The 17,112-nt window shown below is 37.8% G+C and overlaps 1 protein-coding gene across 1 annotated transcript in view; it reads right to left on the bottom strand.

Moving 5' to 3' along the window:
* SLC9C2 (solute carrier family 9 member C2 (putative)) overlaps positions 1 to 17,112 on the bottom strand; it is a 92,218-nt gene that overhangs the window by 62,873 nt on the left and 12,233 nt on the right. Inside the window, exons 4-7 of the mRNA XM_033199193.1 lie at positions 13,947 to 14,112; positions 9,541 to 9,657; positions 7,867 to 8,028; positions 2,675 to 2,774 (exon numbers count right to left, since the gene is read on the bottom strand). Coding sequence (XP_033055084.1) covers positions 2,675 to 2,774; positions 7,867 to 8,028; positions 9,541 to 9,657; positions 13,947 to 14,112 — 545 coding nt within the window. The remainder of the gene's footprint in view (positions 1 to 2,674; positions 2,775 to 7,866; positions 8,029 to 9,540; positions 9,658 to 13,946; positions 14,113 to 17,112) is intronic.

Raw genomic sequence — 17,112 nt, forward strand, 5'->3', positions numbered from 1 at the left:
ATCGCAAAATTTATGCTTGGAAAGAAGCATAAGGAAGCCTCATTTTAGCTGCAGATATAAACCATGTTCTTTGATACACACAGCAGTACCCCAATCAAGGAAATAGTTTCATTCTCCAAGTGATTTCTATCTCTTAATTCAATTGATTCTGAACCCCTACAGGGAAGAGTTTGAGTGGGGGGACCTCAAACCCCAGTGCATAGTTTTCAAAAAATTCGGAAGTCATGGAATAACTGACTGACGGAGTTAAAAACTTTCTTTTTTTTTTTTTTTTTTGAGATGGAGTCTTGCTCTGTCACCCAGGCTGGAGTGCAGTGGCGCCATCTCGGCTCACTGCAAGCTCCACCTCCCGGGTTCACGCCATTCTCCTGCCTCAGACTCCCTAGTAGCTGGGACTACAGGCACCCGCCACCACACCCAGCTAATCTTTTGTATTTTTAGTAGAGATGGAGTTTCACTGTGTTAGCCAGGATGATCTTGATCTCCTGACCTCGTGATCTGCCCACCTCAGCCTCCCAAAGTGCTGGGATTACAGGCGGGAGCCACTACACCTGGCCTGAGTTAAATACTTTAAAAAAAATGTCACTCAAGCCTGTAATCCCAGCACTTTGGGAGGCCAAGACGGGTGGATCACGAGGTCAGGAGATTCAGACCATCCTGGCTAACACGGTGAAACCCCGTCTCTACTAAAAAATACAAAAAATTAGCCGGGTGTGGTGGCGGGTGCCTGTAGTCCCAGCTACTCGGGAGGCTGAGGCAGGAGAATGGTGTAAACCCAGGAGGCGGAGCTTGCAGTGAGCTGAGATCCGGCCACTGTACTCCAGCCTGGGCAACAGAGCGAGACTCCATCTCAAAAAAAAAAAAAGTCATGTGAGTACAGTGGCTCATGCATGTAATCCCAACACTTTGGGAGGCTGAGGAGGACAGATTGCTTGAGCCCAGGAGTTCGAGACCAGCCTGGGAAACATGGTGAAACCCCACCTCTACAAAAAATACAAAAAATTAGCCGGGTATCCTGGTGCATGCCTGTAGTCCCAGCTACTTGAGAGGCTGAGGTGGGAGGATTGCTTGAGCCCTGGAGGTGGAGGCCGTAGTAAGCTTTGATAGCGCCATTTGCCCTCAGCCTGGGAGGCAAACCAAGATCCTGTCTCAAAAATTTTTTTTTCAAATCTCTCCACAGGACCTAAAAAATGCATTATGTATACAGTAGAACTTGAATAAATACGTAATTATTCACACATATTGTTACTTTCTTATATAAACATGTCTGCCACTTAACAATGAGCACCTCTGAGAAGGGACTTATTTTTGTAGCCCCACACCTAAGATGCAATATCCAGACCACAGTAGACATTAAGAAAGGATTGGTGGAATGGGTGAAAAAATAAACAATTGAGTGAATAAAAAGTAATTTATAATGATGTCAACAGACAGCACCACTGAGCTCGGGAAACTGTCTAAATTGAGCATTACACCAAGTAGATGTTCTATGAACTGGTTATTCCCAAGCTTCTAGATTTAAAAACACTGTAATGTTTCATTCACATACACACAAAACTGGAATAGTTTTAGGTGCCCACGTTTTTTGTTTGTTTGTTTTTGTTTTTGTTTTCTGAGACGGAGTCTCGCTCTGTCGCCCAGGCTGGAGTGCAGTGGCGCAAACTTGGCTCACTGCAAGCTCCGCCTCTGGATTCCTGCCGTTCTCCCACCTCAGCCTCCTAAGTAGCTGGGACTACAGGCACCTGCCACTACGCCTGGCTAATTTTTTCTGTATTTTTAGTAGAGACGGGGTTTCACCGTGTTAGCCAGGATGGTCTGTATCTCCTGACCTCGTGATCCGCGCACCTTGGCCTCTCAAAGTGCTGGGATTACAGGCGTGAGCCACCGTGCCCGGCCGCCCATGTTTTTTCATTTTGCCAAGTAGAAAAGAAAATACCATCTTCTATCATTGGAATGTCATAAAAGAAAGGACGTCATAAACAACAAAAAAGTAGGATGGACATAATTTCACAGTAATGCATAGTCCTTACATTAAATAAATAAATTTTCATGGGAAAACTCAGGATTATGGCTTATTTTTCTCAGTTCGACATTTGTTTTCATCTGATGTGGGAATTTGTATATTAGACAATGATTTGGTATTCAATAATTCTGAACCAATTCTCTAATTTATCATAGTCTTTCAGGGAAAGGCTGACATTTCTCTGCACAGACAGGCAAATGATTTTCCCTCTATCCAGAGATGTCCATATGGCATTTATTACCCGGAGTAAAGGGTAGGTAAGAGTTTTGTTGATGTTACATTTTTCTGCTACTCTTCTTTTCCAGCTTTTCCCACATTAATATACTGTTATTTAGGCATATTATGAAGGAAACAAAGGAAAAATGTATCTTTTTAAATCTCCATGGTTCAAAGTAAATTTTTATCAGGTTACATGCAACAAAAACACCATGGTTTCTGAGCCACTGACACTTTATTCATAACAGGAGTATCAGTTAATGCTGATAATTGTTGGCACCTTAAATTATTTTCAAATATAACTGATAACAAAAATAAAATTTTCAAGATAAAAAAGGGTTATGGAAAAAGAGTTTTACTAGTGTCCATGAAGGCAAGACCCCTTATGCACTAAACTGCTAAGAGATCCATTAAAGGGCACGATAGGAAACTTACTTAGTAATTACAAATTCTATCTTCGGTTTAAAGGTTAAAGAATCTAAATTCAGTCCTACAGCGACTAAGGCAAGAGTGCCTGACATTCCTAAAAGTTCCACTGGGGAGAAAAAGAAACAAATGAATCAAATGTATTGTATTCATATCTGTACACTGAGATACTTTATCTTGAATAAAGAATTGGTGGGAATCTTAAGAGAAGTAGTAGTTCTTAGAAAGTTGCTTCAAGGGATTGACCTAATCCAGTAAACCCAGGACTGGCAAACTTTTTCTATAAAGGGTCAGATAGTAAATATTTAGTGTTTGTGATGCATACAGCCTCTGTTACAATCGCTCAACTCAGTTGTTGTAGTACAAAAGCAGCCATAGATAATATGTAAACGAATGTGTCCAGTGAAATTTGGTTTATAGACACTGAAGTCTGAATTTCACGTAATTTGCATATGCCACACAATATTCTTTTGTGCCATTTTAAAATGTAAAAACCATTTTTAGCTAACACGCAGATTTGGGCCAAGAGTCCGTTTGCCAAGTCCTGCTGGAGACCATCACTGAGGATAGGGCTAATGGAAAAGTAAGTTCAACAGCCCTCAGGGTGTCCTCTAAGCAGCTCAGAAATACTGCACTACATGTGCTGGGAGTTGTGAGCCAAGCTCAGTACTTCTGATGACTCCAGTTCCTTACACCTGCTTTTCTTTTGCAGATATAGACCTCCCTAATTAAACTTGTAATTTGTTGGGCTCTAAACAAATGTGTAAATGTATTAATAGTCTGAGGCAGGAAACCCAACCTGAAGGATATTTGAATACCATAAATACTCTGCAGTCTTAGGCTGCAGAGTCTTCAAATAGAACACTAAAACCATCAGACAGAAAGGAAGACAAAGAACATGAAAGATAGGACTGGAAGAGCTTTGGGGCAAAACAGAGCTGGTTGCTTTTGGAACGTGACCTCAACTTCCTCCATTAGTGGCCCTGTAACTATAAAATAGGTGTAAAATAGTTGTGAGACTCATACAGTTGTGAAAATTAAATTAGAAAACATGAAAATGCTTGCCACACTTTTAAAGCAATGAATAAGTGATAATACTATCATGCTGTTAATTGTTTTTATCTACTTTATTGCTTAGTAAATTAATATTGTTTATTAATTTAAAGAGGAGTTTACTATTCTTTTGGTTTATCTAATCACTTAAGTTCACTTTAGACTTCTTTTTATCTACTTATTTAACTGAATTTACTTTAAATAACCAATGACAATAAAACCAGGAGTGCCGCAAACTGTGATGACTGGGAAACTATCTTTCAATTTCCAGTTCTCTGTAATTAGTATTTTATAAAGAAGGGACAGTGGAAGTAATAAGCCCCAGTTACAGGCAACAAGGGGATGCATTGTTTGTAGACTTTTAAAACAATTATAAAGATGACAAAAACTCCTTCTACTTTTTATTATCTCCATTCCCCCCCAAATTCTAAACACTGTCACTTGATAAAACATTCCTCCTTGCTAGGATGGAGGAATCCCTTGTGGAATGCCTCTAGCCTACACTTTTATAGAACCCGTGTTCTTTCATGAATGATACATCAACACTCAAAGAGGTGACTCTCCAACCTCAATCAGATGCTCTCTGGACTTAAGCCAGTTGATGGTATGTTCATTAGTCAGGGAAAAGAACAAAATTAAACAACGTGAAAGAAATGTAACATTAGAGAATGTATAAGTGAGAATTTTATCTACATTTCAGCTTTCTGGCTATGGAACATCTCCTTGTAACACTGCCTTTTTCTGACTTTGCTTTCAGGAACTTAACTAAGTATGAGTAAAGGACTGCCTGAGGTTGTTTTTTAATTCCTGAAGCAGAGGAAAGTGTAATAGAGGAGGGAGGTGTATTGGTTTCCTGGGACCTCCATAATTGCATAGCACAAACTAGGGGGCTTCAGCCACAGAAATGTATTGTCTCACAGTTCCGGAGCTAAAAGTCCAAGACCAGCAGGGTTGGTTCCTCTGAGGGCTGTGATGGAGATTCTGCCCCAGGCCTCTCTCCTAGCTTCTGGTGGTTTCAGGCATTCCTTGGCTTATAGCTGGTATTCTCTCTGTGTCTTCACATAATCTTCCCTCTTTGTGTGTCTGTCGCTGTGTTCAAATCTCCCCTTTTTATAAGGATACAGTCATACTGGATTAGGACCCACCCTAATGACTGCATCTTAACTTGGTCATCTACAAAGGTCTTATTTCCAAATAAAGTCACCTTTACAGGTATTGGAATGTAGGACTTCAGCGTCTTTTGGGGGGACCAATTCAACCTAAAACAGGAGGCTACCTAGCAAGCTTTCATTCTGAGCAGTGGTACAGCGCTGCCTTGAAGCTACAAAGAATTATTGGCTGAAATCAGTATATATAGCATACACAGTGCTGACTCTGGGATGTATTTAAGCCTGAATGGTTAAAGCTAAATTCCTACCTTCTATTGTTCATCTACACTCTGCAGTAAGTCTTACCTGATCAAATGCAACCAAAAGACAGATACTTCCTCTCTGCTGGTGACCGCTATAATCTCAAAGGCATAATTTCTAGAGAAAATCATCATTCTCTTTAAGGCTGATTCTTAGAGACCTGGTACCTGCTCAGGAAAGTTAATTGTTAATTTTTTAGTAACTTTGTGAGCAGGTTGCTAACCAAAGCCATCCTTGAAATCAGCCACGGTAAATGTATTTATCCCATGAAAATTGACAAGCACTACAAATCGGGGCTTTTTCTCTTCCCAGAGAGCCAATTTACCACCCCATCACTGCCTAACTCAGTCTCCCCATTTTATAGGTGAAGGAACTGAGGGTAGAGCTTAAACTAGAACCAAGGTCCTGGCTCAGTTCTCCATGATCTCCATCTCCTAAAATCTAAATCACAAGTGTCTCAATTGTTTAAGGATCTTTTACTCCACAGCTATGTGACTTATACACCTTCATATAAATCAGCTTCAAAGTCTTATTATGCCATTTAGTTAGCACAAAATAATCAAACTTCATAATGCTTAAAAATATTTTTGGTAAACATTTGATTTGAATTGAATTGGGGTTGAGCTGAATTGATCAGCTTTTTGGCTGGATAGCTGAATGAGCATAAGGAATTCATACTGCTTAACCAAACAACCCTATTCCAACTTGAAAAGTTGTATGTCAGAAATGGGAGTCTTCTAATGTGGCAATAAAGCTAAAAGACTCTAGGGAACCCCATTCTACCTGCGTGCCCTCAATTCATATACATCTGGTTAGGATGATGCCACACATTGACTGGAAGCACCTCCATTTTTTAGAAGGAAAAGGGAATAGGAACTCATATTTATTGACTGCCCTGCCTTGAACCCAGTGATGTGCTGGTAAATGTTTAAAGTCAGCTCTTTTCTGCAATCATACAGGCAGTAAGGGGAAAAAACTTTTTAAAGCCCAGTTCAAGGTTAGGGCAGTAGAGGGAACTCTGAGTTGCAGTGAAGCACTGTCTTCCAATTTCTATGGTGTAAAGACTTTCACTGTGGCCAATTTCGAGCTCTCAACATAATGTCACTTGAACAGAGTTTGAAAGAGAAGAGCATAATCAGCTCTGGCAAGCCAGCAAGAGCTATCAGCACACCAGCAGGAGTCATATGACAGATTATCTTGTTAATGCCTGCAATACCCTTAATACATTAGGCAATATAACACTTTTTTTTTTTTTTTTTTTTTTTGAGACAGAGTCTCACTCTGTTGCCCAGGCTGAAGTCCAATGGCATGATCTTGGCTCACTGCAACCTCTGCCTCCCAGGCACAAGGGTTTCTTGTGCCTTAGCCTCCCCAGTGGCTGGAATTACAGGCATGTGCCACCACACCTGGCTAATTGTTTGTACTTTTAGTGGAGACAGGGTTTCACTATATTGGCCAGGCTAGTCTCAAACTCCTGGCCTCAAGTGATCCACCTGCCTCAGCCTCCAAAAGTGCTGGGATTACAGGTGTGAGCCACTGCACCCAGCCTATCATACCACTTTTAAAGCTAAGGAAAGTGAACCGTAGAGAGGTTAAGTAATTTTCCAGGGTCACCAAGCTAATAAATTGCAGAGTTGAGATTTGAACTCAAGTCTGCCTAACTCCAAAGCTCTTCTAGGACTAGTAGCAGTTTATTCAACCAACATGTGTTGAATTACTATCAGGCATATGGTAAGCTCCAAACATAGAAAAGAGAATAAATAAAAAGATGACTAAGAGCCTCTACTTCAAGGAACTCACAGTCTAGTAGAAAGATAGACTAAATTAAATTTTTTTCTTCAAACATTTAAGGCATCTATAAAAAACAGCACAGGAGAGGGGGAAAATGAAGAAATTTGAAGGAAATGAGCCTTCAGCGAATGCTTTCTATAATTTTTCTGATTCAGGGGAGTGAGTAACCCTCAGGTGGCAATTAATCTGTAGAAGCAGCAGCACTTTTAGGTAACTGGAGGTGAAAGAGAAGTAATTAACCTCTTGATACCTGAGGTCTTTCAAGAACTGAAGTTGCTTCCCTGTGTGAGATGACAGCAAAAGTGGAATTTGACAGTTTGACCACAGTTATGTCTCTTAGGGACCGGGCACCTCAGTCAGGCCAGTAAACACTTAAATCTCCATTTCATTGGACTAAACTAGCTGAAGGTCAGCCAGTGCTGGGCACTCTTACTCCTGTGATTATTTCACTCTCCTGCTTCTCTTTCAACAATAAATATACCTCTCCTTTCCCAACTCCTAGCCTAAGTAAGGGCTGCCATTTCTATAGTCTCCTCAATTTGGCATCCATTGAATTAAAGGCTGTTGATCTAGAAAAGCCTCAGGAGCATCTCTTCCAGCCTTCTCAGTTTGCAGATGATTTGTTCTCAGGATTATAGCAGAAATGAGCTCAGTGTTGATTCCTCTGCCTGGGGAATACCAGTGACTATATACAAATTCAAAGGAAGAGTTCAAAAAGAATAAGAGAGTAATCACAGAGAATAGTGCAAGGAAATTGGACACGGAGTTGAAATAAAAAGGATATTAAGAAAGACCAGGAAAGAGCTAGAGGTGAGTTAGATAATATGAGAAGACACACAGTGGGACCACAGAAAGGAGGAGAAGCAACTGGATTCAAGATCAGGAAAAAATAAACATGTATAAAGCTTACTTTAAGGACAGTAACTTTTGTATTTACTTCTGCCTTACCAATATAGAAAGTCATGTACACCATTGAAAAGCAGAGAATTATATTAGTCAGCATATTGCTAAAAACATCAGCCAATATACATCGAATGATTTTTGCACACCAGTATCCAAATATTATGCTTCCCAAAATGTCCAAGCTGAGTCCAATGCCTATATGTAAATCTAAAAAAAAAAGAAAGAAAAAGTAGGAAATGAAAACTTGAGCTTTAACTTTCGTTTCTTTCATTGATGGCATTTGGGTCTTTGCACTTTGGTTTACGTGTGAGATTTTGAGCGGGGACCTTATTTTTCAGCAAATAGGAGTATGTCTCGTGCAAGTCTGGTAAAAGCCTCTCTCAGAATAACCTTCCCTTACAGTCTGCAGCTTAAGGTTTGCTTCTCTAGAAGATTCAAATGTCCTCAGGAGAAAGGCAAGGAGAATAAATGTGAAAAACTTGTGACAAATGGGTTTAGAGTGAATGTCTAAACAAAAAAAAAATCTAAATTAAAAATTTTTTGATAAACTAGTCAAGACCAAGCTAACTAGGCCCAGGGTCACTGCTAACCTGCAGTTAGTTTATGACCCCTACTCCCAGCCCAGGAGATATTAGAAAATGAAGATGAGACATTTTCATTAGTCACAATAACTGGGGGCACTAGTGGCAGTTCGTGGGTAGCTATAAGGGTAGTCCTAAATTACGAAGTCCTAAATGACAAAAATTGTCCACCCCAATGCCTGATAGCTCCCTCACTGAGAAGCACTGCACACCCCTCTTTATTCATTAATATTTATTTCTCCTTTTAGTATCTTCCTCCTCTTGTGACTATCACAAAAGTCTATCAGAAAAACACATTTTCCCCCTTCATACTGGGAGTTTTTCCCCCTTTTCATTTCTACTAGTAACACATCTGGAAACCTAGCAAGGCAACAGCTTCATATCCCAGTGGGCTTTAGCTGCAGGAATGTGGCTCTTGTCATTTCCAGGACTGGATTCTCCAGTCCTGCATAGAATGTTCTGCTTTCACTCTCAGACCCAAATCCAGAACCAAGCCAATTCTTCGCACTCACTCACTGAGATCCAGATTGATGCAGGAAAGAAGTAAATCTGAGCGAGCTGACACTATATTGTGTCTATTGTGACACTATATGTGTGCACACATGCATTTATGCATATTGAGAAAAACAAATGCTTTTTGAATGTTCTTTCTCCCTTAATGTGCAAGAACACACACGCAGTACTCCTTCGGGTATCCATAGGGCATTGGTTCCAAGAACCCCTTTGGATACCAAGATCTGCAGATTCTCAAAACCCTGGATATAAAATAGCATATTATTTGCATATAACCTACAGCACATACTTCTGTGTACTTTAAATCATCTCTAGGCTACTTGTAATACTTAATACAATGTAAATACTCTATATAAATAGTTATTATACAGTATTGTATTTTAATCTGCATTTTTATTGTTGCATTATTTTTGTTGAGTTTTTCTGAATTTTTTTTATCTGCAGTTGATTGCATCCATGGATGCAGATGGCCAACTATGATTTTTTCTTGTTACTTCATATATCATTGTAATCAGCACAAAAGTAAAGTATAGAAAAGGCAGCAAAGTTAAAACATCTTGAACGTATTTTAATTTTAATGAGAATGATTTTAGAAAATATACAGACAAAAAAAAAATGCTCCTACCTCTAAAAATAGAAAAGCGGATTCCATTGCCCCGAAAATTTCCAAGAAAAACTGATGTGATGCTACAAATGATCAATGATTCTCCTCTAATGAGATCAATGTACATTTTAGAAATGCCTGAAAAAGGAAATACAAAATATAACTCAATATGCTACATGAAAATTATGTTCTTGCACAGGAAGCAGAAACAGAAGAGAAAGAATAGAAAAAGAAAAAAAAGAAAGAACAAGGCAACTATGACTGGGATAGATCTGCAAGACAATCACAATCACCATTTTTATATTTCTATATTGCGCCTCCTGTATTTGCAATGGCAAAGAAACATGGCGATAGCACTGCTTGTATTGCTCATTGTCTCAACTGTACTTGAGTCTCAGAATGAGACAAATTCTTCTCAAGATACCACATTTAGTTTGAATAAACCTGAATCAGATTCCAAAATAACCTCATTTTAGAAATAAGTACAAAATAGGACACAGCAATTCTACTCCTAGGTATATACCCAAGGTAATTGAAAATGTATGTGCACACAAAGATTTGTACATAAATATTCATGATAGTATTATTCATAAGAGCCAAAAGGTGGAAACAACTCAATGTCTATCAGCCGATAAATGGATAAATATATGTGATATATCCCTACAATGGAATATTATTCCTCCACAAAAAGAAATGAAGTACTTACTGATACATATTACAACCTGAACCTTGAAAACATTATACTACGTGAAAGAAGCCAGACACAAAAGTCACATATTTCATGATTTGATTTATATGAAATGTCCGTGATAGACATAGAGACCAAAATAGATTGGGTGTGATTTCCAGAGACTTGAGTAGATAAAATTCCACAGCCAAATTTCCATCTAACATCATTTTCTTTTGGCCTAGAAGACATTTAACAATTTTGCAGTGCAGGCCTGCTGATGATAAATTCTCTCAGCTTTTATATGTTTAAGAAAGTCTTCATTTTGCCTTCTCTTTCAAAAGATATTTTCACCGAGTGTAGAGTTCTAAGTCTGTTGTCATTATTTTTGTTCCTCTAAATACAATGTGTCTTTTGTCTCTGGCTGTTTTTAAAATTTTCCCTTTATCATTGGTTTTAAGGAATTTGCTTTTTATGTGCTTTTTGTGTAGTCTTCTTTATAATTCTTGGGCTTGCAGTTTATTGAGCTTGTTGAATCTGTAGCTTTCATTATTATCAAATTTAGAAGCTTTTTCTCCAGGATTTCTTCACATTTTTTGTTCCTCCTTCTCTTTTCTTTTGGGAACTCATACATTAGGTCATTTGAAGTTGTCCATAGCACAATGATGTTCACTTCATGTTTTCTGGTCTTTTTCTCTCTGTGTTTCATTTTAGATAGTTTCTATTGCTACATCTTCAAGTTCTCTCATCTTTTCTTCTGCAGTGTCTAATCTGTTGTCATTAACAGTCATAATCATCTCATTTTACTACTTGTTACTATCTTTGACTATGACAGAAGGCATAAATATACTGGTTAAACAGGTTGAGAGACTACTAGCACATTTGATCTATCTGGTGAAGAAATCCTTTAATTCTTCTCTCACATTTGGTGAACTAATCAGAACAAATAAGGTATAAGGCTTGGTGTATAAAGTTTTGGATTTGATTTATATTTTTAAAAGTAAGACACAACAAGAATTACTCTCCACCTTCTCTTTTGGCTTAATGTGGACCTAATTTATATTGATTCATTGTAAAATTTGGAAAAGAAAAGAATAAAACAAATCTTCTATAATTCTATGATGACCCAGATACAACCATTTTAAAGTTGAAGTCCTTTTCTAAGCATATGGTTCTTTTTACTCAATTGAGATCATACTAACACTCTGTATTTTATTTCTTCACAAGATCCTCTTCCAGATTTGCTTTAAAATGAGTTAAGCCCTTACACTCTTTTAAAACAGGTAATGGATAGACAATTTCCTTTTAACTTACATATGAACGTCTACTACATTTTTGACTGGGCCAGTCCACCTTAGATTTAGGTTGCATAGGTTTACAGTGCAGACAGGCACCTCATCAAAAGAAACACCACTAACATTATAGAAATTGTAGTTCTGTATATTATGATAATTTTAGGAATTTGGCAAAAAATAGTTTTTCCTTTAAAAAATTAATGTATTATGACTATTAAATAGAAGAAAACTGTTTTGAAGGAAGAACCATTTATCTAATTCACATAAAGAGACAATATGATAGTCCAGCCAACACCCAAAACAAGTGAGAGTGACTTTCCCCATAAAATTAAGTCAAATTTGTCTTATCAGGAGACAATGCTACCAGATCCAGAATCCATCTAACCTCCTGAGTGTTGCTGACTTAAAAAAATATATAAATTAAGAGCCAACCCAATACCTTCACTAGTTTTGTCTTAAAGAAATAGAAGACTTTCAGCCGGGTGCATTGGCTCATGCCTGTAATCCCAGCACTTTGGGAGGACGAGGTGGGTGGATCATCTGAGGTCAGGAGTTCGAGATCAGCCTAGCCAACATGGCAAAACCCCATCTCTACTAAAAAATACAAAAATTAGCCAGGAGTAGTGGCACATGGCTGTAATCCCAGCTACTCAGGAGGCTGAGGCAGGAGAATTACTTAAACCCAGGTGGCAGAGGTTGCCATGAGCCAAGATCGTGCCATTGCACTTCAGCCTGGGGTACAGAGCTAAACTCCACCTCAAAAAAAAAAAAAAGAAAGAAAGAAAAAAGAAAAGAAAAGAAGACTTTCTACTGTAGTCCTTTTTTTGAAAAAAAATTGAATGTTGAAACTGCAATAAATAACATTTATAGTTTATTATAACCATTTACAGTCAGGAGAGTGCAGAAAGGACAGCAGGAAGAAAAATGAGGTAATGAAACACGAGGTGAATACAAATGGTTGAAAGAATAAGACAGGTAAGGAAAGACAGAAAGAAATTGTACTTACAGGAGCAAAGAGAAAAAAGAGAACAGGATCAGAGTCTTTGGGAAACATATCTACCCTGTAACAATTTAGAACAGAACCTCCAAAAGTGCCTAAAACCCTATGTTTTCCCAGCTATGAGTATGAAAATAAGAATATCACATGCTGGAAAGGTTGGAGGTTTCTCACTCCAATCATAAGGTAGTATATTTCCACTAAATACAACTGATATTTTAAAATTTGTTAGGAAAATATTTCTGAGTCAAAAAACAGAAACCATAGCATATAGCAATTCATGTTGGTACTTCTGTGTTAATAAAACCTGACTTTTTGACCCAGCAATCCCATTACTGGGTATATACCCAAAGGAATATAAATCATTCTACTATAAAGACACATACACACGCATGTTTATTACAGCACTATTTACAATAGCAAAAACATGGAACCAACCCAAATGCCCATCCATGATAGACTGGATAAAGAAAATGTTGTACATATACACCATGGAATACTATGTAGCTGTAAAAAGGCATGAGATCATGTCCTTTGCAGGGACATGGCTGAAGCTGGAAGCCATCATCCTCAGCTAACTTACAGAGGAACAGAAAACCACACACCACATGTTCTCACTCATAAGCAGGAGTTGAACAATGAGAATATATGGGCACAGGGAGGGGAACATCACACCCCGGGGCCTGTTGCGGGGTGGAGGTGAGGGGAGCGAGCTTAGAGTACAGGTCAATAGGTGCAGCAAACGACCATGGCACACATATACCTATGTAACAAATCTGCACATTCTGCGCATGTATCCCATTTTTGTTGTTGTTGTTGTTTACAGAAGAAACAAAGAAAAAAAAAACCTGACAATAGGGGGATATTTCAGAGTGAAATCATCTTCCACCTTACCAAACAATATGGGAAATAGTGCAGGACTCCAAGTCCTCTTGGGAATAAGCTTTTATTGAGTAATATATTTGAGTGCCAGACTATATCTTTGCCCCTTTTCTTGAAGATAAACTATAACCCCCTCCACCACCTGCCAAACCTTAGCTACTTCAAATGGAGGCAGTTCTAACAAGAGGTAGCAAGGCCTTGGAATAGTCTCGTTACGGATCTTTAATGTTTCTTCTTTTGGTAAACAAACTCACCAACTTAGAATATCTACCTTGTGGCTGAGAATTCACTGGAACAGAATAAGAATGCTAATTTTTATCACCTTCTAGAAGGTTACATTTTCTTTGAAAAAAACTGAAAAAGTTCCTTGGAGATTATAATTGGCGCTATTTATCTCATCTCCTTGGTGGTTGTCTTATTTGTGCTGTCTCCTTCAAGTCAGTCAGTGCTCTACCTCTCAAGGTGAAAAAAAAAGCACAGATTCTTATTCTTCTGGGTGCACAATTCATGCAAGAAAAATGTAATCAAAAGAAAATAATGTACCCTTATATTTTCAAGATAAGAGAGAGAAATAAATGTGACATACCAATAGTTTTTAGTGAATTCACAGAACGAAGAGGATCTGTAATGCCAAGGATGATGCTAAAGAGTAGGCAAGATTGAAAATCCCATGAAGCTTTATTGAATTTTATAACCACATATCCAAGTATGATGCTTGCTGAAGAAAAGCTAATTAATCCAGTTAACAAGACCTGTGAACCAATTCATAACACAGTATTAGACTTAACATCTAAAGATGGCATCATGGCATTTACTTATATCCTAAGAGTCAGATCTTGGTTGTAAATGTTATACAATTACCCTGGAAGATAACTTTAAAAGGTATTCTAGTTTAACCACCGGCCACAAAGAAACCACCCCTTTCAAATAAGCAAGATTCTACCTTACTATTAAAAAGACTGACTCAACTATCTTTCTTGTTGTTATTCTAGTTCGATAGTTCTCAGTATTGAAAGGTTCTTAAAACAGAATGCAAATTTCTCCTGCTTCTATATAAAACATATCCTGATTAGTTTGGAAAGTAAATTGTTACTGACATATTGTATCTAGTACATGACACAAATTTATATACCAAGACTCTAAAATATTCACAGAAAATTCCCCCCTTTACCTTTTATTAATTGTAAAACAAGTAGTTCTGCAATAGAGAAAGGGGAGGCCATGAAATGCTTGAGATTAAGTGATTTACAGAGTTTTGTAATTTCTATGCATACGTTGTTTATGCCCAAGTATAAGAAAGTATTTATTTTTCAAAATTATCCTCAGGAAAAAAATAGTTGTGTTATTCAATCCTTTTCTTATTTTCCATCTCTGTCTTTTGTTTTACTTTCTGTGAGGTTTCCACAATATGCCCATTAGGTCCTTTTATTTCTTTATCTATTGTAATGTCATATGGTTTTTCTTCTTAAATCTCTTAAGAGCATGAATTACATTAAGGAATTTTTTAAATGTTAAATTGTTCTGAAATAAACACAACTTGATTATGTTTTTATTATTTATATGTTACTGGATATATTTGTGGGTGACATTGACTTATGATTTTTCTTTCTCTTAATATTCCTGTATAGTTTTGGTGTTAAGGTTAAACAAGCCTTATAAAATAAGTAAGGGAGGAGGCCAGGTGCAGTGGCTCATGCCTATAATCCCAGCACTTCAGGAGGCAAGGCAGGAGGATCTCTTGAGTTCAGTAGTGAAAGACCAGCCTGGGAAACATAGTGGGACCTCCACCTCTAAAAAAAAAAAAGATTAAAAATTAGCTGAGCGTGGTGGTACATAACTGTAGTACCAGCTACTCAGGAAACTGAGGTGGGAGGATTGCTTAAGCACAGGAGTTTGAGGTTGCAATGAACCATGATATTATCACTGCACTCCAACCTGGGCAACAGAGCAAGACTCTGTCTCTAAAAATAAAACAAAATAAGCGTGGGAGGATTTCCCCTTTTACTCTTGTCTTTAAGACATAAGATTGGTGTTATCTTTCATACTGGTTCACATAACTTACATTTAAAATAGTTTGGGTAGCATTTTTTTTGGAACATTTTTATTTGCCAATTCAATTTTTAATGATTATGGGACTATTTGGGTCTTTTTAAATTCTAGAGCAGACCAGCCACGGTGGCTCATGCCTGTAATCCCAACACTTTGGAAGGTTGAGGCAGGAGGATTGCTTGAGGCCAGAAGTCTAGAAAGCAGCCTGGACAACAGAGCGAGACCTTGCCTTTACTAAAAATAAGAAAAAATTAGCCAGGCATGGTGGCATGTGCCTGTAGTCCCAGCTATTCCAGAAGCTGAGACGGGAGGATCACTTGAGCCCAGGAGGTCGAGGTTGCAGTGCGGGGTAATCATGCCACTGTGCTCCATCGTGGGTGAAAGAGCTAGACTCTATCTTTTAAAAAAAATAGATACATAAATAAATAAAAAGAAAGTCTAGTGTAAGTTTTGGCAAATTACATATTTTTAGGAATTTCCCATTTTGTCCAAGTTTTTAAATATTTTTGCTGAATCATAAAGAAAATAAGATATCAAAACTAGAGGGATGCAGTTAGAGCAGTGCTTAAAGGGAAACTTATAACATTAAATGCATATATTGGAAAAGAAAAAAGGTTAAAAATGTTTATGATTCAATTAAGCCTAGCAGTAGGTTAGATATTGTTAAAGATAAAGTAGTAAATGGGAAACTAAACTTTAGGAAATTACATACAATACAGTTCTGAGAGATAAAAGACAGAGAATTAAAAATCATGGAGAATATGATGGAAAATCTACAACTAATGGGAATTTAAGAATGAAATAACAAGCCTGGCACGGTGGCTCACTCCTATAATCCCAGTACTCTGGGGGACCCAGGCGAGTGGATCATCTGAGGTCGGGAGTTCAAGACCAGCCTGGCCAACATGGTGAAACCCCATCTCTATTAAAAATACAAAAATTAGACAGGTACGGTGGCGGATGCCTGTAATCCCAGCTGCTCAGGAGGCTGAGGCAGGAGAATCACTTGAACCCAGGAAGCGGAGGTCACAGTGAGCCAAGATTGTGCCATGGCACTCCAGCCTGAGCAACAGAGTAAGACTCCATCTCAAAAAAATAAAAATGAAAATAAAAATAACAGAGTATAGAGAATATTTAAAAGATAATAGCCGAAATGTGGCTAGAATTGATGGAATATATTAATTCTCAGATTTAGTAACCATAAGAAGTCTTAATATGTATAAATAAAAAGATACTAACACCCAGAAACATCACAGTGAAACTAAAATAGTCCTCCTTTATCTGCAAGGGATATGTTCCAAGATCCCAGTGGATGCCTAAAACCATGGATAGTACCCAACCCTATATATACTATAGTTTTTTAAAATGCATACATGTCTATGATAATGTTTAATTTATAAATTAGGCACAGTAAAAGATTAATAATAACTAATAATAAAATAGAACAAGTATAACCATATGACAGCATCACTACTCTTGCACTTTGGAGCTATTATAAAGTAAAATAAGGGTTATATGAACACAAGCACTGTGATCCTGTATGTTCTATCTGATAACTGAGATGGCTACTAAGAGACTAACGGGCAGGAGATAATGTATACACAGTGGATATGCTGGCCAAAGGGATAATTCACTTCCTGGGCAAGACAGAGTAAAATGGCACAAAATTTTATCACACTACTCAGAAAGGCACACAATTTAAA

This window comes from Trachypithecus francoisi, unplaced genomic scaffold (assembly GCF_009764315.1).
Source record: "Trachypithecus francoisi isolate TF-2019V2 unplaced genomic scaffold, Tfra_2.0 Lachesis_group5, whole genome shotgun sequence".
Taxonomy (NCBI): Eukaryota; Metazoa; Chordata; class Mammalia; order Primates; family Cercopithecidae; genus Trachypithecus; species Trachypithecus francoisi.